Raw genomic sequence first — 14414 nt, 5'->3', positions numbered from 1 at the left:
AGGGAGGGAGGGAGGACTCTCTCACACCAATGCACCGCTTCAGCTGGACCAACACAGTCCTGGAGAGATTTCTCCTTTCTTTTTAAGGGGAGAAATTGGTGACCTGGATCTGCAGAAGACTTCTCTACAGGAAATCAGTTTTGCCTTCCAAAAGCAAGGTCAGTTGGCCAAAGGTATTTTGTTGTCTCAAACCACATAGATCCACTCATGATCTAAGAGGCAACTTCCAGGACAGTCAAATTGTGTTCCAGGAGAGCTTGGGGTTCCCAAGAACCTCGTTATTGGGGTTCCTCAATGTGAAAAATCACAAAAGACAGACTGACAGACAGCTAGAGCACCACTATTGCTCTTTGCCTGCCGTGGGCAGCCAGAGGAAGGGTGGGATCCATTCTAGAGTGCACCTTCCTCCACTCATGCGGAGAGAACAGTGGGGAGGTCCAGGAGACTAGTGTGATGCCCTGCATGAACAAAGCGGGCACCCTGAGACGTAACACACTCCCTGAGATCCTCTGTGACACATGTGGAGGTTTTAGTGGCTGCAGCTGCGGGGGGTGGGGAGAAAGGGTTCCCTTGGAAGACGAATCCACAGGAAGAGCCACTTTTGTAGTGAAGGGGGGCCAGAATGCTACTCTGCCTGGGCACAGCATCACTGCCAGCCAAGCGATTGCTTGAGGTGCCACCTGTGCAAAAATATTCCAGTCCCTGCATTTGATTATTAGGTCAGATCTGAACATTTTGGTCCTTGCTGAATGATTCCACATTCAGGGAGGGGGTTCATTAAGGGGAGAAAAACTCTCCTGAAGGTTGGGAGGAAACAGACCTTCAGGTGTGGCAGGGGGGAGGTTTGGTTAGAGGTGGCAGCAGTACTTACACTTCCCTCCGTGCAATGCCCTGGGAATGTGCCACCCACCTGGAGGATCTTTCCAGGGATATTTGCAGCCCCAAAGCACAGAGCAGCCATGCTCCTGGCAGGTTCTTCAAAAAAATAAGGATGGGGGGAATTGAGAAGCCTTCAGATCACCTTGTTCTTTAAAGTGTAAGGCTGCAATCCAATACATGTCTACTCAGAAGTAAACTCCAATGGGTTCAATGGGGCTTTCTCCCAGGTAAGTGTTGTTTAATTGCAGCCTAAGAGTCTCTGCCACGTCCAAATAAAAGTCCCTTAATAGCTGCCTTCCCTCCTAAATTTCCCACCCCCACCTTCCTTGGTCCAATGGAAATGTGGGTGTGGGGAACTTTGCACAGCTCTAGTAAGAATACTTTGCATATATGTCACACTCTTTTATACTCAAAGCTCTTCTTGTGCATTATCTTGCTGTAGTTCTTGAAAGCATCTTGTGAGGTAGGTCAGTATCATTATTTCCACGCTGCAGTTGGGAAGGAGAGGCTGAGATGGGGAGGGGCAGAGCACATGCTTTGCAGGCAACGGATCTTGGCCTCAATCCCTGGAGGCATCCCCAGGCTGGGTTGGGAAAGGCCAGTCTCTGAAAGCCTGGGGGGCCTCTGCTGGTCAGGAAAGACAAGGGGCCAGTGGCCTGAGAGGACTAGTTGCCCCAGTGGCTTAAGGGCCACCTAGTGGAGAAGGCTTTGCATGCAACAACTCAGTCCTCACCTTTGCAAAAGGAGGACCACAGAAAAGCTAAACACATTTTGGACCATTCAGGTGAGATTCTCCCACCGTGACAAGGAGTGATTTTCTGCCTTGCTGAGCTCTAGGTAAACTAAGTCGTTGGTTAAATAAACACGAAACCTATAGGCGTGTTTCTGTGGTGTTCATTTCAATGGGGTCTGCATGGGATGAGTTCCTCTGGATCTATGAGAGAGAGAAACGCTTTTCTCAATAGAGCCTCACCTCATCAAAGACAGACGACAGCTCAGTCTGTGGAGTTTTCCCGAATGCACGAGAAGTTGTGTGAAGAATGCAGGATGCAACCAGGGGAACACAGGAAAAGAGGCAAAAGAGATCAGAAATGCCATTGATTAATTTAAAAAGCAAGAGTATCAGAAATTGCATTTTGTGCCTTGATGGCCTTGCTAATGCTTACAATGAATGAACAGGATTGAAAACTGACAGCAACCAGTTCTAAAGATTCTAAGCTTTTATTGTACTGGGTTGCTGCACTCTGCTCTGAAATCCAAACAGGATGCACGGCAGGATATAAATGTATTTTTAATTAAGAAATAAATCAGACACACTGTGAGCATCAGCGGACGGAATGGAACCCAGAGTACACAGAGGGATAACTAGACATTCAGAAAGGGAGGGTGGCAGCCTTTCCTAATCTGGTGCCCCTCAGAAGCTTTGGACTACAATGCCCCCTTCAGTCAGGCAACACTGGGGCTGACGGGAGCATGACGGTGCCTGGATGGGGCTGATGGGAGATGTAGTCCAAAGCATCTGGAGGGCACCAGGTTGGCGAAGGCTGGATTATGGTGATACAAGATAGGCAGCTAGTGTGCCCAGCGGAGGGGAACTTTTTCCCACCTGTGGGTCACCTCCCTTTCCGAGGGCCACATGCCAGTGGGTGGAGCACCAAATGTGAATTTTACCTGTTTACACAAGTCTAAGTTCTCCACACATTCACACAGCCCTCTCTGTCAAACAAAGTTTGTTTATTAAATTTATATCCCAGCCTTCCTCTCAAAGGGAGGACACAAAGAGTTCAAGGGCACATTGTGGGCAGGGAGAAGGCCTTGGGCTGCGCAGGGCCAGTGAGGGGTGTGGACTGGGGAGCGTTCCGAGGGCCATTTAGACAGCCTTTGGGGGCCACATTCTGCTCCTGGGCCTGAAGTGCCCCACTCCTGGGCTAGTGGTAAGAAATGTATTTCAAAACTGTCGTAACCCGCCCTGAAACTTCTGGGTGAAGGGTGGGTAATAAATTTAAACAACCATAAGCCCACCAGTCACAGTCCAAAGGGGGTGAAGTGGTCCCTCCTCTCCTTGATGGTGCACACTGAGCCCTCCCCCCCATCCTTGCACCACTGGGCAGTGGAGGGCAAGAGCTGTGCTGGCCTGCCCCACTGTCAGCATTGCTCATCAATGGCAGGAGGTGAGGAATGCAGCCCATAGAGACATCCCCACACAATCCCACAGCAGTGCCTGGGAATCGCAACCAAGAAAGGCGTCTTACCTCAAAGCCAGGGATGTGGTGGACAGATGGCTGTGGAAAGCAAAAAGCAGAGATGCTCGTCAGTGCCATGGTTTGAAATGAGGAAACCCTTAAGGCCCAATTCTCACATGCTGATCATAGTACAACGGCCCTGTGAAATGCAGCTGTGGGCACGTGGGAGGCCTCTCCCACCTGCCAAAGCTGCTGAGGTGAGCCAGCTCTCCAGGCGGCTCCTGTCAGTCAGGCTCCCCATGCCAACGCCGGGCCATTTTTCAGAGGTTTGTGGCCACATGGTGAAAAGTCACCAGAAATGCTTTGGAAGCCATTTCACACAAATGGCTGTATATGGTGAGCGGTTCATGTGGTTCACTTGCCAATCTTCTTCTTATTATTATTATTATTATTTGCATTTGTTAGCTGCTTTACACAAATAAGTCTCAAAGTGATAAAATAAAATAGATTAAAAAATTAAAATAATGAGAAATGCAGAATACCTAAAACGCTCATCCAACAACACAGTAAGTAGGACACATCCTAGTTTACCCCACTCAAAGAGGAGCCCCACTGTAGAGGCCAGCTTAGCTATAAAAGGCTTAAGTGAATAAAAATGTCTTAGCCCAGTGCCTAAAAACAGCTAATGATGGTGCCAGGCACATTTCCCTGGGGAGAGCATCCCACAGACAGGGGGCCACCACTGAAGAAGGCCCATTCTCGTCTGGCAACCCTCCACACCTCCCTTGAAGGGGGCACACAGAGAAGAGCCTTGTCCACGTCCTCAGGCTGCCTCACCATTAGCAGGATAGAGGCCATCATTGACCCTGGGGGACCTTTGTTCAAGTCTCTATGCTGCTGGGAACTTTTCAGGTGGGAATGCCATAATCTCTCTGTTCCCTACCTGTAAATGGATACTAGCCTGCCTACTACCTTACAAGGTTCTTGTAAAAAAGATTAAGATTGTAAAATGCTTGAACTCCTTCCATGGGGTTTGCATTGTTCAACCTGTTCTTACAAGTCCTGACACTGCAACCACCCCCACTCCCCGAGGAGGACTTATAAACCTGCCAGAATGAACTCCACTGAGATACTAAGGTGGAATAATCAGAACCACCGTCATCACCACCACCAACCCAACAAAGTGGGATTCAATAATTGGACCAAATTGCACACACAGTTTTTTTTTCTGATTTGGTCAGGTTTATGAAAGATTTAACAACTTTGGGGCGAGGGCTGAAGTAGGGAAATGTCTAGAACTTAACAAACTGTAAGGACAAGAGAATGGCGGCCACAGTGGAGGAAAGATAAGGGCCATTTCATCCCTGCAAGGCCTGTACAACATCTCTTCCCATAGTTTTTTACTAATGCATCATCATTTAAAACCTGCAAATTGCTTTACATCCTTTGTTGCCTTTCTCCTGTCTTATTCAGTCCCATAAACCCATGAGAGTAGAAGGACTTGAATCCAGTGCCATACTTGCTCTCATCTATGACGTCACCAGGGTTTTGGTTTCGTTTGTGCACAAGGGCTAGAAACGTGTTACAAAATCATCTAAGCTGGGTTTCTCACATTGCTGAAAACTTCAACAGAGACCAGATTTTGCACTTGCTCATAAGCCGTGAAGGTGCATTGAAAGCTCCTTGCCCAGGTGAGCTATAGTATACTGCCAGCATCTCTGGCTGGGGAGCGCGTCCATTTGCTGAGGCCTAATTCTTGTCCCATCCCCCAACTCCGAAGATGTCAAAAATGGCCTGTCTGCCAACCATCCTCCTCTTGCTGCAAAACCCAGTGTGGCCTTTTCCAGGCAGGCACCATGCTTGACCCTTGCCAATGTCAACAGTCGGAGCCTGCCAGCTGGCATGGGCTCCCCGCAGACAGAGCAGCCTCTCCTTTCCACCACAGGGATTCAGGACGTGTCTCCCCACAGTTGGGTACGGCACACTCCTTGCCTGCCTGACACAGAGATAAACACAGAGAGGCAGTTTCCACGTTGCTCATTGGCTCAGCCCTCCAATAAAGACATTTTTACAATGGGAACAGACCAGGGAGCTGGTGAAACAGTTGCCGTCACACACCCTCCCCCTGTCCCCAGAGCCTTGTATGAAGGATGGAAAAGAAATCAGCCCCAAAGATTCACATTTCCCCTGGAAACAGCTCTTTGCCTGGGTTTGAATTCTTCCACTCACCTAACCACAGCAGAAGCACAATAGCCGATCGGGGGGGGGCGGCTATTGCATGGTGCAGAAGAAAAGGAACAGAGGTCAAGATGTGTACAGCCTCTCTAAAGAAAGCCCCATCTACAGGGAGTGTAATTCAGCCCTTCAAACAAGTCTGGGGAGGAGAAAGGGTCAGAAGCAGATTTTTTGCGAAGTCCATGTGGGGAGGAGAGCCTGGCTGGGAGTCCAGAGTCTGTGAGTTCCAATCCCTGCTCGTGTCTCCTGGGTGTCAAGGGCCAGCTAAAGATCACCCCACAGGGAGTGGCTCAGGGGTTACGTGCCCTGCCACCTGTGCAGCCGTGGGCAAGCTGCAGAGTCCCAAGGAGCCCAGTTGCCCCCCAGCTGGCAGTTGCGGACAAGGAAGGGGCTGGCTGGTGCAGCTGTGGCAAGCTGAGCAGGCCCTAGCCAGCTGGGGAGGACTAGCCTCAGAGGGAGGCAGTGGTAAACCCCCTCTGAATACCGCTTACCATGAAATCCCTATGCATAGGGTAGCCATAAGTCGGGATCGACTTGAAGGCAGTCCGTTTCCATTTCCCATTGAACATGCACCAAATAACTATGAATCCCTGGTGGAAATATTTTAAATGCCCAAGAATTTTGGCCCTTTTGCAAGGAGAGGATCTTGGTGTGGAGGGATGATAAAATCCTGCATGAGACTACAAAGCGGCTGTAGCTCAGTGGTGGAGCATCTGCATTGCGTGCAGAAGGTCCTTGGTTCAATCCCCGGCAGCATCTCCAGATAGGACTAGGAAAGATTCCTGTCTGAAGTCCTGGAGAGCCACTGCCAGTCAGTGTAAGCAACACTGAGTTAGATGATTTAATGGCCTGACTTGGTATAAAACAGCTTCCAATGTCGCTATGTTGCATGAGCAATGCGGCCATCTCGGGGTAAAGGCAGATGGAGCATTATTAGATCTGACCTGAAATTACCCCCTTTGCATTTCATTGAAATGTATTGGAAAAGAGTAAACAAACAAACACGCAGTTCTTCCCGTTTGTAGCAGAAGCAGCACTGACTGGTTCACACCTGTGATGTCTCGAAGACCACTCCACCAGTCCCTGGAGCAGATTCCTTTTTTATTGATCAGGGAAAGGCTCTCTCTGATGGCTACAAGAGGATTTGATTCATGGGTAAGTAGGCCATACTAGCAGCGAACCCATTTCTCCAAGTGCCTGATCTTGTGTAGTCAGAGTGGCACCACCCACAAACAGGAGGGAGGCATCAGCAGGCTTGAGGAATGTCCAAGCTTTGCAGAAGCAGAAAAGGCTTTAGGGGAAAAATTGGATAGGACAAAAAAACCTACCCCAAGACAGCTTAATGAGAGGGGAGCATCGTCATTGGCCACAGAATGTTGAGTGATTATTGGGAGGAGAATGGGAAGCCTATGCGAGGGGGAGAATGTAATGAAACATTCTGGAAAAGGGCATGGCTGGCCAGCTAGTTCACAGAACAGGAGCACTCTTCGCTGCAAGTTTTTGTTGCAGGCCCCACTCGGTCATTCAAATCATGAAGCAAGGAGGAAGCTGAACTCACCCGGTAGGTAAAGACAGAAAACTCAGTGACTTCTTTTTTTACGTCATGGCTGCATTTGGACATCATGACAACTCATGGTTGGTAAAGCCAACTCATTGTTTTTTACACCTGAAACTATATCAGCTTATAAACCAGCTCACAAACCATGCTGGCTGGGCTGATGAGCGTTGTAGTCCAAAATGCCTGGAGGGCTCCAGGCTGAGGAAGGTTGTCATAAACCATGGCTTGTTTGGGCTTGCCAAACCATAGTTTGAATCTGTTTTGCAAACCACAGTTCATACTAATGTGGCTTACTGTTAAACTGTCAGCATTCACAAACCATTGGCAAACCATAGTCCATATCACTTTAAGAGAAAACCATTAGATTTGCACATTAAATCAATTTCACAGTAAAAATTTAGTATCAGTTGCTGCTGCATCACAGAAACAGACATGAACTTAAGAATTTATGAAGCCAAGTAAATGAAAACCAAAACAGCTATAAAGCATGGTTTTCTAGTTGCACATTGAGAAATTCAAACCATGGTGTGGGTTCTTAGCTGTGGTTGGCACAAGGCATGGTTTGTCATGATCTCTGAATTGAGCTAATGCCAGCCTTCTCATGAACTGTCGTCCACTGGGAACAGGGCCTTTTCAGAGGTGGTGGCCGCTTCCATGAGATCTGACAGACCTGCTCAACTGCCATTTTCAAGTGGTTATGATTTTTCCCCCATCAAACCATTTTTGACCATAGAGCTGGTTGATCATAGCCCACTGTTGTCTGCCTTTAACTGTTTTCAAACTGTTTTATTCTGAGGGTGGGTTATTTAAAAACATGCTTTATACAGTCGGTTTGGCAATTTTATCCTATTGTTTTGTGTGTTTTTATATTCTTATTGTGTGCTGTGCTGAGGGCCCTGGAGCCAAAAGACAATTTTTTTAAAAAAACTATCACAGAATCTAAATAAAAAAGAAATAAAAATAACCACCGAGATGCCAAATTTTGCTACATAAACAAGAACATTCAATTAGGCATGACTGGCTTAGATTCAGACAATCCATTCTCTGACTCCAAAGGAGATTGTGGTAGGGCTCAGCAAAAGCAAGAGGAGAGGTTGAAGCTGCTAGCCTCCCCCCACCCCACCCCGATTTCTGCATTCTCAGAGGCAGAACAAACCACCCTGTCTAGATGAGCCATGGCCACTTTTGAGGCCCGAGGCATCTTCCCTTGCTCCACGTCACCCCCTTTGCCCATTCCCCGCTCCAGGGCCTTCTCCCAGGGCCTTGGATGGCCTCCTGTTTAAACCCCCAAGGCCTGTCTCTTCCCCCACTCACCTTCTCTCGCTGAATGAGCTCAAAGGCAGCCAGCAGCTCCCCTGCACTCCGGTTGCCCCTCACAATGGGATGCCACGACAGTCTTGGCTTGCACTCCATACTCAGCTTGCAAATGCAGCGTCCCATGAATTCATCAGCGCCCTGGGCAGAGGGAGAGAGTCAGGGGTGGGCACCAGTCATCTGTGCTGTATTTTATTAATAACCTGTTTATTAAATCTGCATCCCATCCAGCTAGTCCAAAGCTGGGGCTCTCAAAGTAGCCAAAAGGATGGTCATAAAACAAGGCAAAGCAATATGAGATACTATCATACCGTTCAAACTCCCCAAACACGGGCAGGGAACTCGCAGCCCTGCAGATGTTGCTGGGCTATGGCTCCCATCATCACTTGTCACCAGCCCTGCTGCCGGGGGCTGATGGGAGTTGGAGTTCACAACATCTGGAGGGCCACTGAATTCCCCACCCTGGCAGTGAAAGATCGGCATCAGGGACTACAAACCACAGCCCTCAGTTCTCTCCAAAAGGGTTGATAAATAGAACAGCCATTGCAATCTTTTGAATGCCCGGTGAGGACTTCCCTTTGGTGTTTTATATTGTAGATGCTTATGTATTTCTAATGTTGTTCTTGTTCTTGTGAACCGCCCAGAGAGCTTCGGCTATGGGGCGGTCTATCAGTTTAATGAAATAAATAAATAAATAAATATGCTTGGAACTCCTGCCCAGGACCCTGATGTACTTCAAAGCCCTCCACAAACTTGCCTTTCCTGGGAAGTCTTTGGCAACTAAGATGAAGGCAATGCAACTTAAATGAACACATATTTGTCCCCTTCCTCTTCACTTCTTCCTCCTGTTGTAGTCCTGCACCCAGCACATCACCCACAAGCCCACTCCACTTCCAAGGAACAGTGCAGATGTCCAGCAGCCAGAAGCCACAAAATTTTATTTCAAACATTCGGGCAGGGCCCAGCAATAACTCAGGGGGTCTTCCTTAAAGAATCCTCGGCCCTCCACGTGATGGTTATTAGCATATTCACCTGTTTTGAATGATTGGCATAAAGATGATTCAGGTCAGTGTACAAGTGCTTTACAGTGTAAAGGTGGAGGAAGACATCTATGTGTGTGTGCACATATGCATAGATATATAAACACAGATGTGGATGTACATTACGCATATGCATACATGCTAAAAAAGTTGCCTTAACTACACAGTCACTTCCACAGCTGTGTTATTGATTTACCAATAGGCAAAAAAACTTGTGGTTTAAGAACACACCTATAGCCAACATATATTTCTATCAAATTTTAAAAAGCAGGGAAATTGGGCAGCTATAGTGAATGCACCAGGGGAGCAGGAGACCTGACCGCCTCTCTGAAATATTGCACTGCCCTACAAATTTGTAAAAATGCAAACACAATTTGGGTTGGTCTTTCACTGTCCAATCCACTTCCTGTATAGTTTGGAAGAATGTGGTAATGTGCCTCTGAGCATATGGTGAGTGGTGGCAACACCTGCAATCAGCCCTAATAACAGAAACAAGATATGTGCTGCACAGGGAGCAAGCAACAAGATTAAGACAGTTGGTAGTTCAGATAGTTACTTTAAATGTGTTTGATTTACTTTGCAATTTTAGTGAAGTTTCCTATAGTAAATCATTCTCTTTTGCTTCTGTTTCTGTGAATATGTGAAGTTCAGCAACACTTTGCGACACTGAAAAAAAAGGCTCCAAAAACAATTGTGGAATAATGGCACTGACTGTTCTGCAGAATAGTTTCCAATGGACATGAGGAGAGTCTCAGTTTGCACAAGATAAAACAGTGGGAGGTGAAATATATTCTAGCAAAATTCAAGGTGTGCTCTATGTTTTTAATTGACCATGCCCACTTTTCCTTAAGTGGAGTCGCATATCAGAATGGCATGGGGGGTATTTTTAATTTAACATTGCGGAATGCGAAAAATCCATACTGGCTTTAGTGTACAGCCACTCTTGTGGCTGTATAATACAAAGAATATGTTCTTGCTCATTTGAAAGCAGTATATTATTATTATTATTATTAATTATGAGCAGCAGCAGCAGCAGCAAGTCTCCATGAATGAATCCATGGAGGATGATCTGGCTATCCAAGGCTACTGGTAACAGTGCCTGGGCTCTTCCTCCATGACCAGAAGCAGCCATGCCTCCGAATGCCAGTTGCTGGAAACCGCAGGAGGGGAGAGTTGCTCTTGTGCTCAGGTCCTGCTTGCGGGCTTCCCACAATGGGCATCTGGTTGGCCATTGTGAGAACAGGAGGCTGGACTAGATGGGCTGACCTGACTGCAGGGCTCTTCTTACGTTGTTATGATCTTCACTGAGGTTGCCAACCCATTTTACCCAGAGTATTTCCACACTTGACACACTCACGTAGGTATCATGGTCATAGATTTCAACCACTATGTTGGGAGGGGAGTCAGCAACATTCTGGGGAGCCCCAAAGATCTCGATCTCATAGAAGATCAGTGTCTGGTCCCAGGTGGGGTTCAACGTGTTCTTTGCTACCACCGTCTTTTGGCTCTGGTGCAGGAAGGAGACAATGGCATAGGGATCTGTGGAGAAAGAAGGGAGATGGATTAAGGCAAAGTACGAGGCCCAAAGGGTCACCTTCCGCCAACATGCACGATTAAGACCTCCAGACGCCTGAGTCACGGAGGTGCTCTGCCACACCCCATAGCCTCAGGCTGGCGAAGATTTTTCTCTAGAGCAGGGATTCAGAGCCTCAGGCCGGATGGCCAAATGCGGCAATCCAGGCATCTCTCTATCTGGCTGTCAGCTCTCTCCCCAGGCCACACCCCCTTTTGGTCCACACCTCCTTCTCCCAAGGCCACACCCCTTCACCAGCCCTGCTTTGCATTCTCCTTGGATGTTTTCCCCCCTAGAATGTTCCCTTGCATTCTGACGATGCCTGTTGCTTGCCCGGATGGAGGAGAGGGATGGGCGTGTGTAAGTAAATTGGCATTTGTTGCTCTGCCTACTTTTGCTTCTGGCCCTACCCATTGCAGCCATGTGGCCCCTGGAAGGAAATGTGGCCCTTGGGCTGAAGATGTTTCCCTGCCCCTGCCCTCGACTGTGTCAGCTTTTGCAGGGAGATGCCAGCATCAGCGGGGTGCAGGCTGGGGCTGTACATTCCTTGGTAATCGCCAAGGTCGTAAAGTCTTTAGCCAGCAACTTGGATCATAAATCTGCCAGGCTAGCAGGGTAACCAGGGGAGAGGTGAGATAAGGGCAGAGGGTTTGTTCCAAGCTCAAGTGCCAAGATAGTCCAAGAAGCGAAGTCAATGTGAGGTCCGAGTCCAGTTTTCCGAGAGGTCAAACCGAGTCTCGGTTCTGGGAAACAGGTGAAAATGCAGAGGTCACGCCTGACGTTGTAGTCAGCAACACGCTGAAGCCAGGAGCTGTCTTTTAAAGTACACTTCCTAAGACAGGTGTGAGCAACCATCCCTCTGGCTTCTGAAAGCATGCCAGCCTTAAACGGCCAGGCTGGCCTCACTGCTGCCTGATTTTCTGTCATCTTCCCTCTGCAGGTGGGAGGGGAGTCTCTTGTTCACTGTTTGACTCTCGCTGAAGGGCTTCAGCTGTGTCCTGGATACTCTCCAGCTGAGGGGGAGTGGGGGCTGCATCCTCAGGAATTTCATCTGTTCTTTCTTCTGGTTCTGCTGCTGTTACTCCCAAGTCGCCGTCCCCTTCCTCCTCTGACGAGTCTTCCGAAGGGGCCATGACAGACTGCCTCAGGAAGTAGCCAGCATGGAACATTTTTCTTCCATGATACAATGAGAGAGAAAAACCACCTGGGGCCATGCTTTCTGTTGTCACCAACATCCAGGAATGTCCCCTTGCTGGACATTATCCTCAGATAATGACAACATTTTCCCAGAATCACCCACGATCCCTGGCATCCTGCCTTCTCCCAAAAGCCTGGCCTAGAAGTGGCACCAGCTACAGAAGTACCAGCATGGCAAGATGGCAGAACTCAGAAACTAAGCACTTCGCCTTAAACCGAGAGCTGTCATTCTCTAGCAAGGCAGGTCAAGACCACACACAGCACCGTTTTGTCCCTCAGTAAAGTTCTGACCAGTGCTAGAGCAACACTCAAGGCAACCTTCGCCTTGTCTCCAGCGGCACCATCTTCTGTCCAGGGTCCTGATGCTTTGTCTCACATCCTTGACTCCTGACATGCACTGTAGCCCACAAGTGACTCCAACTGACTTGTTGAAGACTACACACACACACACACACACAGACACTAGCCAGGACTCTTCCTAGTCCCATTACCGTCACTGAGAGGAGTGGCTCCTCCATAAGCTTCAGCAGGAGACCTTCCTCAGAATTGATGTGTGTCAGTAAATGAGCAATTTTTCAGGGCACAATCCAACAGAACCAGGAAGTCATTTCTGGAACCAACCAGCAAGGCCTAAATAGGGACACCTCCAACACAATGGGCACTTCCAGACTGTCACTCTTTTCAAATGGGATTCAGTAGCATATTGGCAAATTCTGGCTGCACAGTTAAGGTAGATTTGGTGTTCTTGCGCAACACATTCACTTCCTCCCCCAAAAAAACCTGGACTTCTTGCAGTAAGGAAAGTGATCCTAAAATATACTGGAAAGTATGAGAGGCCAATTGCTTGACGTGATGTCTTATAACGTCCCAACAAACAAATCAGAATGAATACTCAATAAAGAGCCAACATCATAAAACTTCCCTCCAAACGTTGTGCAAACAAATCAGGATGAATACTCAATAAAGAGGATGTCCAGATGCCACTAATGAGTCTGTCATTCTCCTCAACAAATCCACCAAATGGCGATATCTGGAATGGAGCGGTGCCCCAGAGCTGAGGTCTTCTGTACATCCTTGAGCACAAAAATATGAGTTCCTGATTCTTATATGTGAGCTCCAGTTACCGCCAGCTTGAAAATGGTGCAGACTTCATTGAGTTTGTGGAATTGGCAGCACAGGGCTGTGGTTCCATTTGCCTCTCCTCTGGGCCTGGCTCCAATGGACATTTGCTCTTCTACCTGGAGCCTGGAGAGAGCCAGGCTCGTTTGCTGCCCATCCTGTGCTGCAGCTCATGAAGCTGCTGGTTTCCACCATCCCCCCAACCACCTTTGTTGGCATCCCAGCCAAGGTACACCCTTAATGAGCCAGACTGTTTGTGATATGATCAGCTACAACAGGCAGAACTCCTGCTAGGAAGAGCATGTCTTTCTTAGCAGACAACTTTTTGGTTCAGGAAGGTTGATTGCACTATGGTAAACAGCATGTGAAATCCTTTTAAAAGACCCTTTGTCTGAGCTTTGTATCCACACAAGGTTTTATTTTCATAACCACAAAAAGCTTCCTTCAAGAGCTCCTTTATGCTTTGTTTGACCGATGGCAAATCACAATCCCACACTGTGCACGTCTGTTCCGTGTGTTGTCATTGGCTGCTGTCCACTCAAAAAAAGCGACTCCCACTCGGGCCAGCCAATCAGGAGGGATGAGATCACTCTTCTTCTTGGAGATGCAAGGCCACAAACAAACAAACAAACAAAAGGAAGAGGTAAAAGAACAGGCTCATTCTGGAAGCGGACGAAAGAACCGATCCCACTGGATAGAGAAGGTGGGTGATCATTCACTTGGTCCCTTTTCAAAACTGGGGTTGAAATAGCTTTCCGGTTGATGGTTTCCCAGTCAAATGAGTCAGAAAGCCGCCCCCAGAACAGAAGGAACGTGCTGTGAGTGCATCTGAAGAAGGGCACATTTCAGACTTGAACGGCTTGAGAAAACAAACCATCCCCGTGACTAGTCCTACAGAGTTCCATTTTCCAATGGAAAGTCACAGCAAGGCCAAACGTAAAAATTGCCAGTGAGAGATTTTGGCGATATTTCCTCTCTCGTGTATGATAACTGGCCTAGAAGGTTTCGTTACAGTGGGTGTGCTTGTTCAGAACTTCTAAATTAGAGCCAGTTTGGGGGTGGGGACAACCCTTTCCCAGGAGGAGGAAGAGTACAAGGTCCAGAAAAACCCAGGACTGATTGGAGTGCAGTCTTCAGAAACCCCCAGAGCTGGGAAGGACCATGACCCAACCTTTGTGACTGGTTGCCAGAAGTATGGCTCCCAGGCCTTTACTTGGCCTACAGTGCAACCGCCTGGGGAGGCGTCAGAGCCACTAGCCAACAAGCCCCTCAACAGACCAGCCGCCCCTCCCCCCACGGAAACCAGATTTGGAGCT

General features: G+C 48.2%; 1 protein-coding gene across 8 annotated transcripts in view; it reads right to left on the bottom strand.

Moving 5' to 3' along the window:
* The window catches only part of DYSF (dysferlin), a 218817-nt gene that overhangs the window by 78305 nt on the left and 126098 nt on the right, over nt 1-14414 (bottom strand). For all 8 annotated transcript variants that reach the window (XM_061583673.1, XM_061583677.1, XM_061583675.1 and 5 more), the window contains 4 exons: nt 10567-10748; nt 8170-8310; nt 3132-3161; nt 1853-1879 (listed from right to left, as the gene is read on the bottom strand). In XM_061583673.1, the coding sequence (XP_061439657.1) occupies nt 1853-1879; nt 3132-3161; nt 8170-8310; nt 10567-10748 (380 nt within the window). The remainder of the gene's footprint in view (nt 1-1852; nt 1880-3131; nt 3162-8169; nt 8311-10566; nt 10749-14414) is intronic.

The sequence above is a fragment of the Rhineura floridana genome, chromosome 9 (assembly GCF_030035675.1).
Source record: "Rhineura floridana isolate rRhiFlo1 chromosome 9, rRhiFlo1.hap2, whole genome shotgun sequence".
Taxonomy (NCBI): domain Eukaryota; kingdom Metazoa; phylum Chordata; class Lepidosauria; order Squamata; family Rhineuridae; genus Rhineura; species Rhineura floridana.
This window is presented reverse-complemented; position numbering and strand designations above follow the sequence as displayed.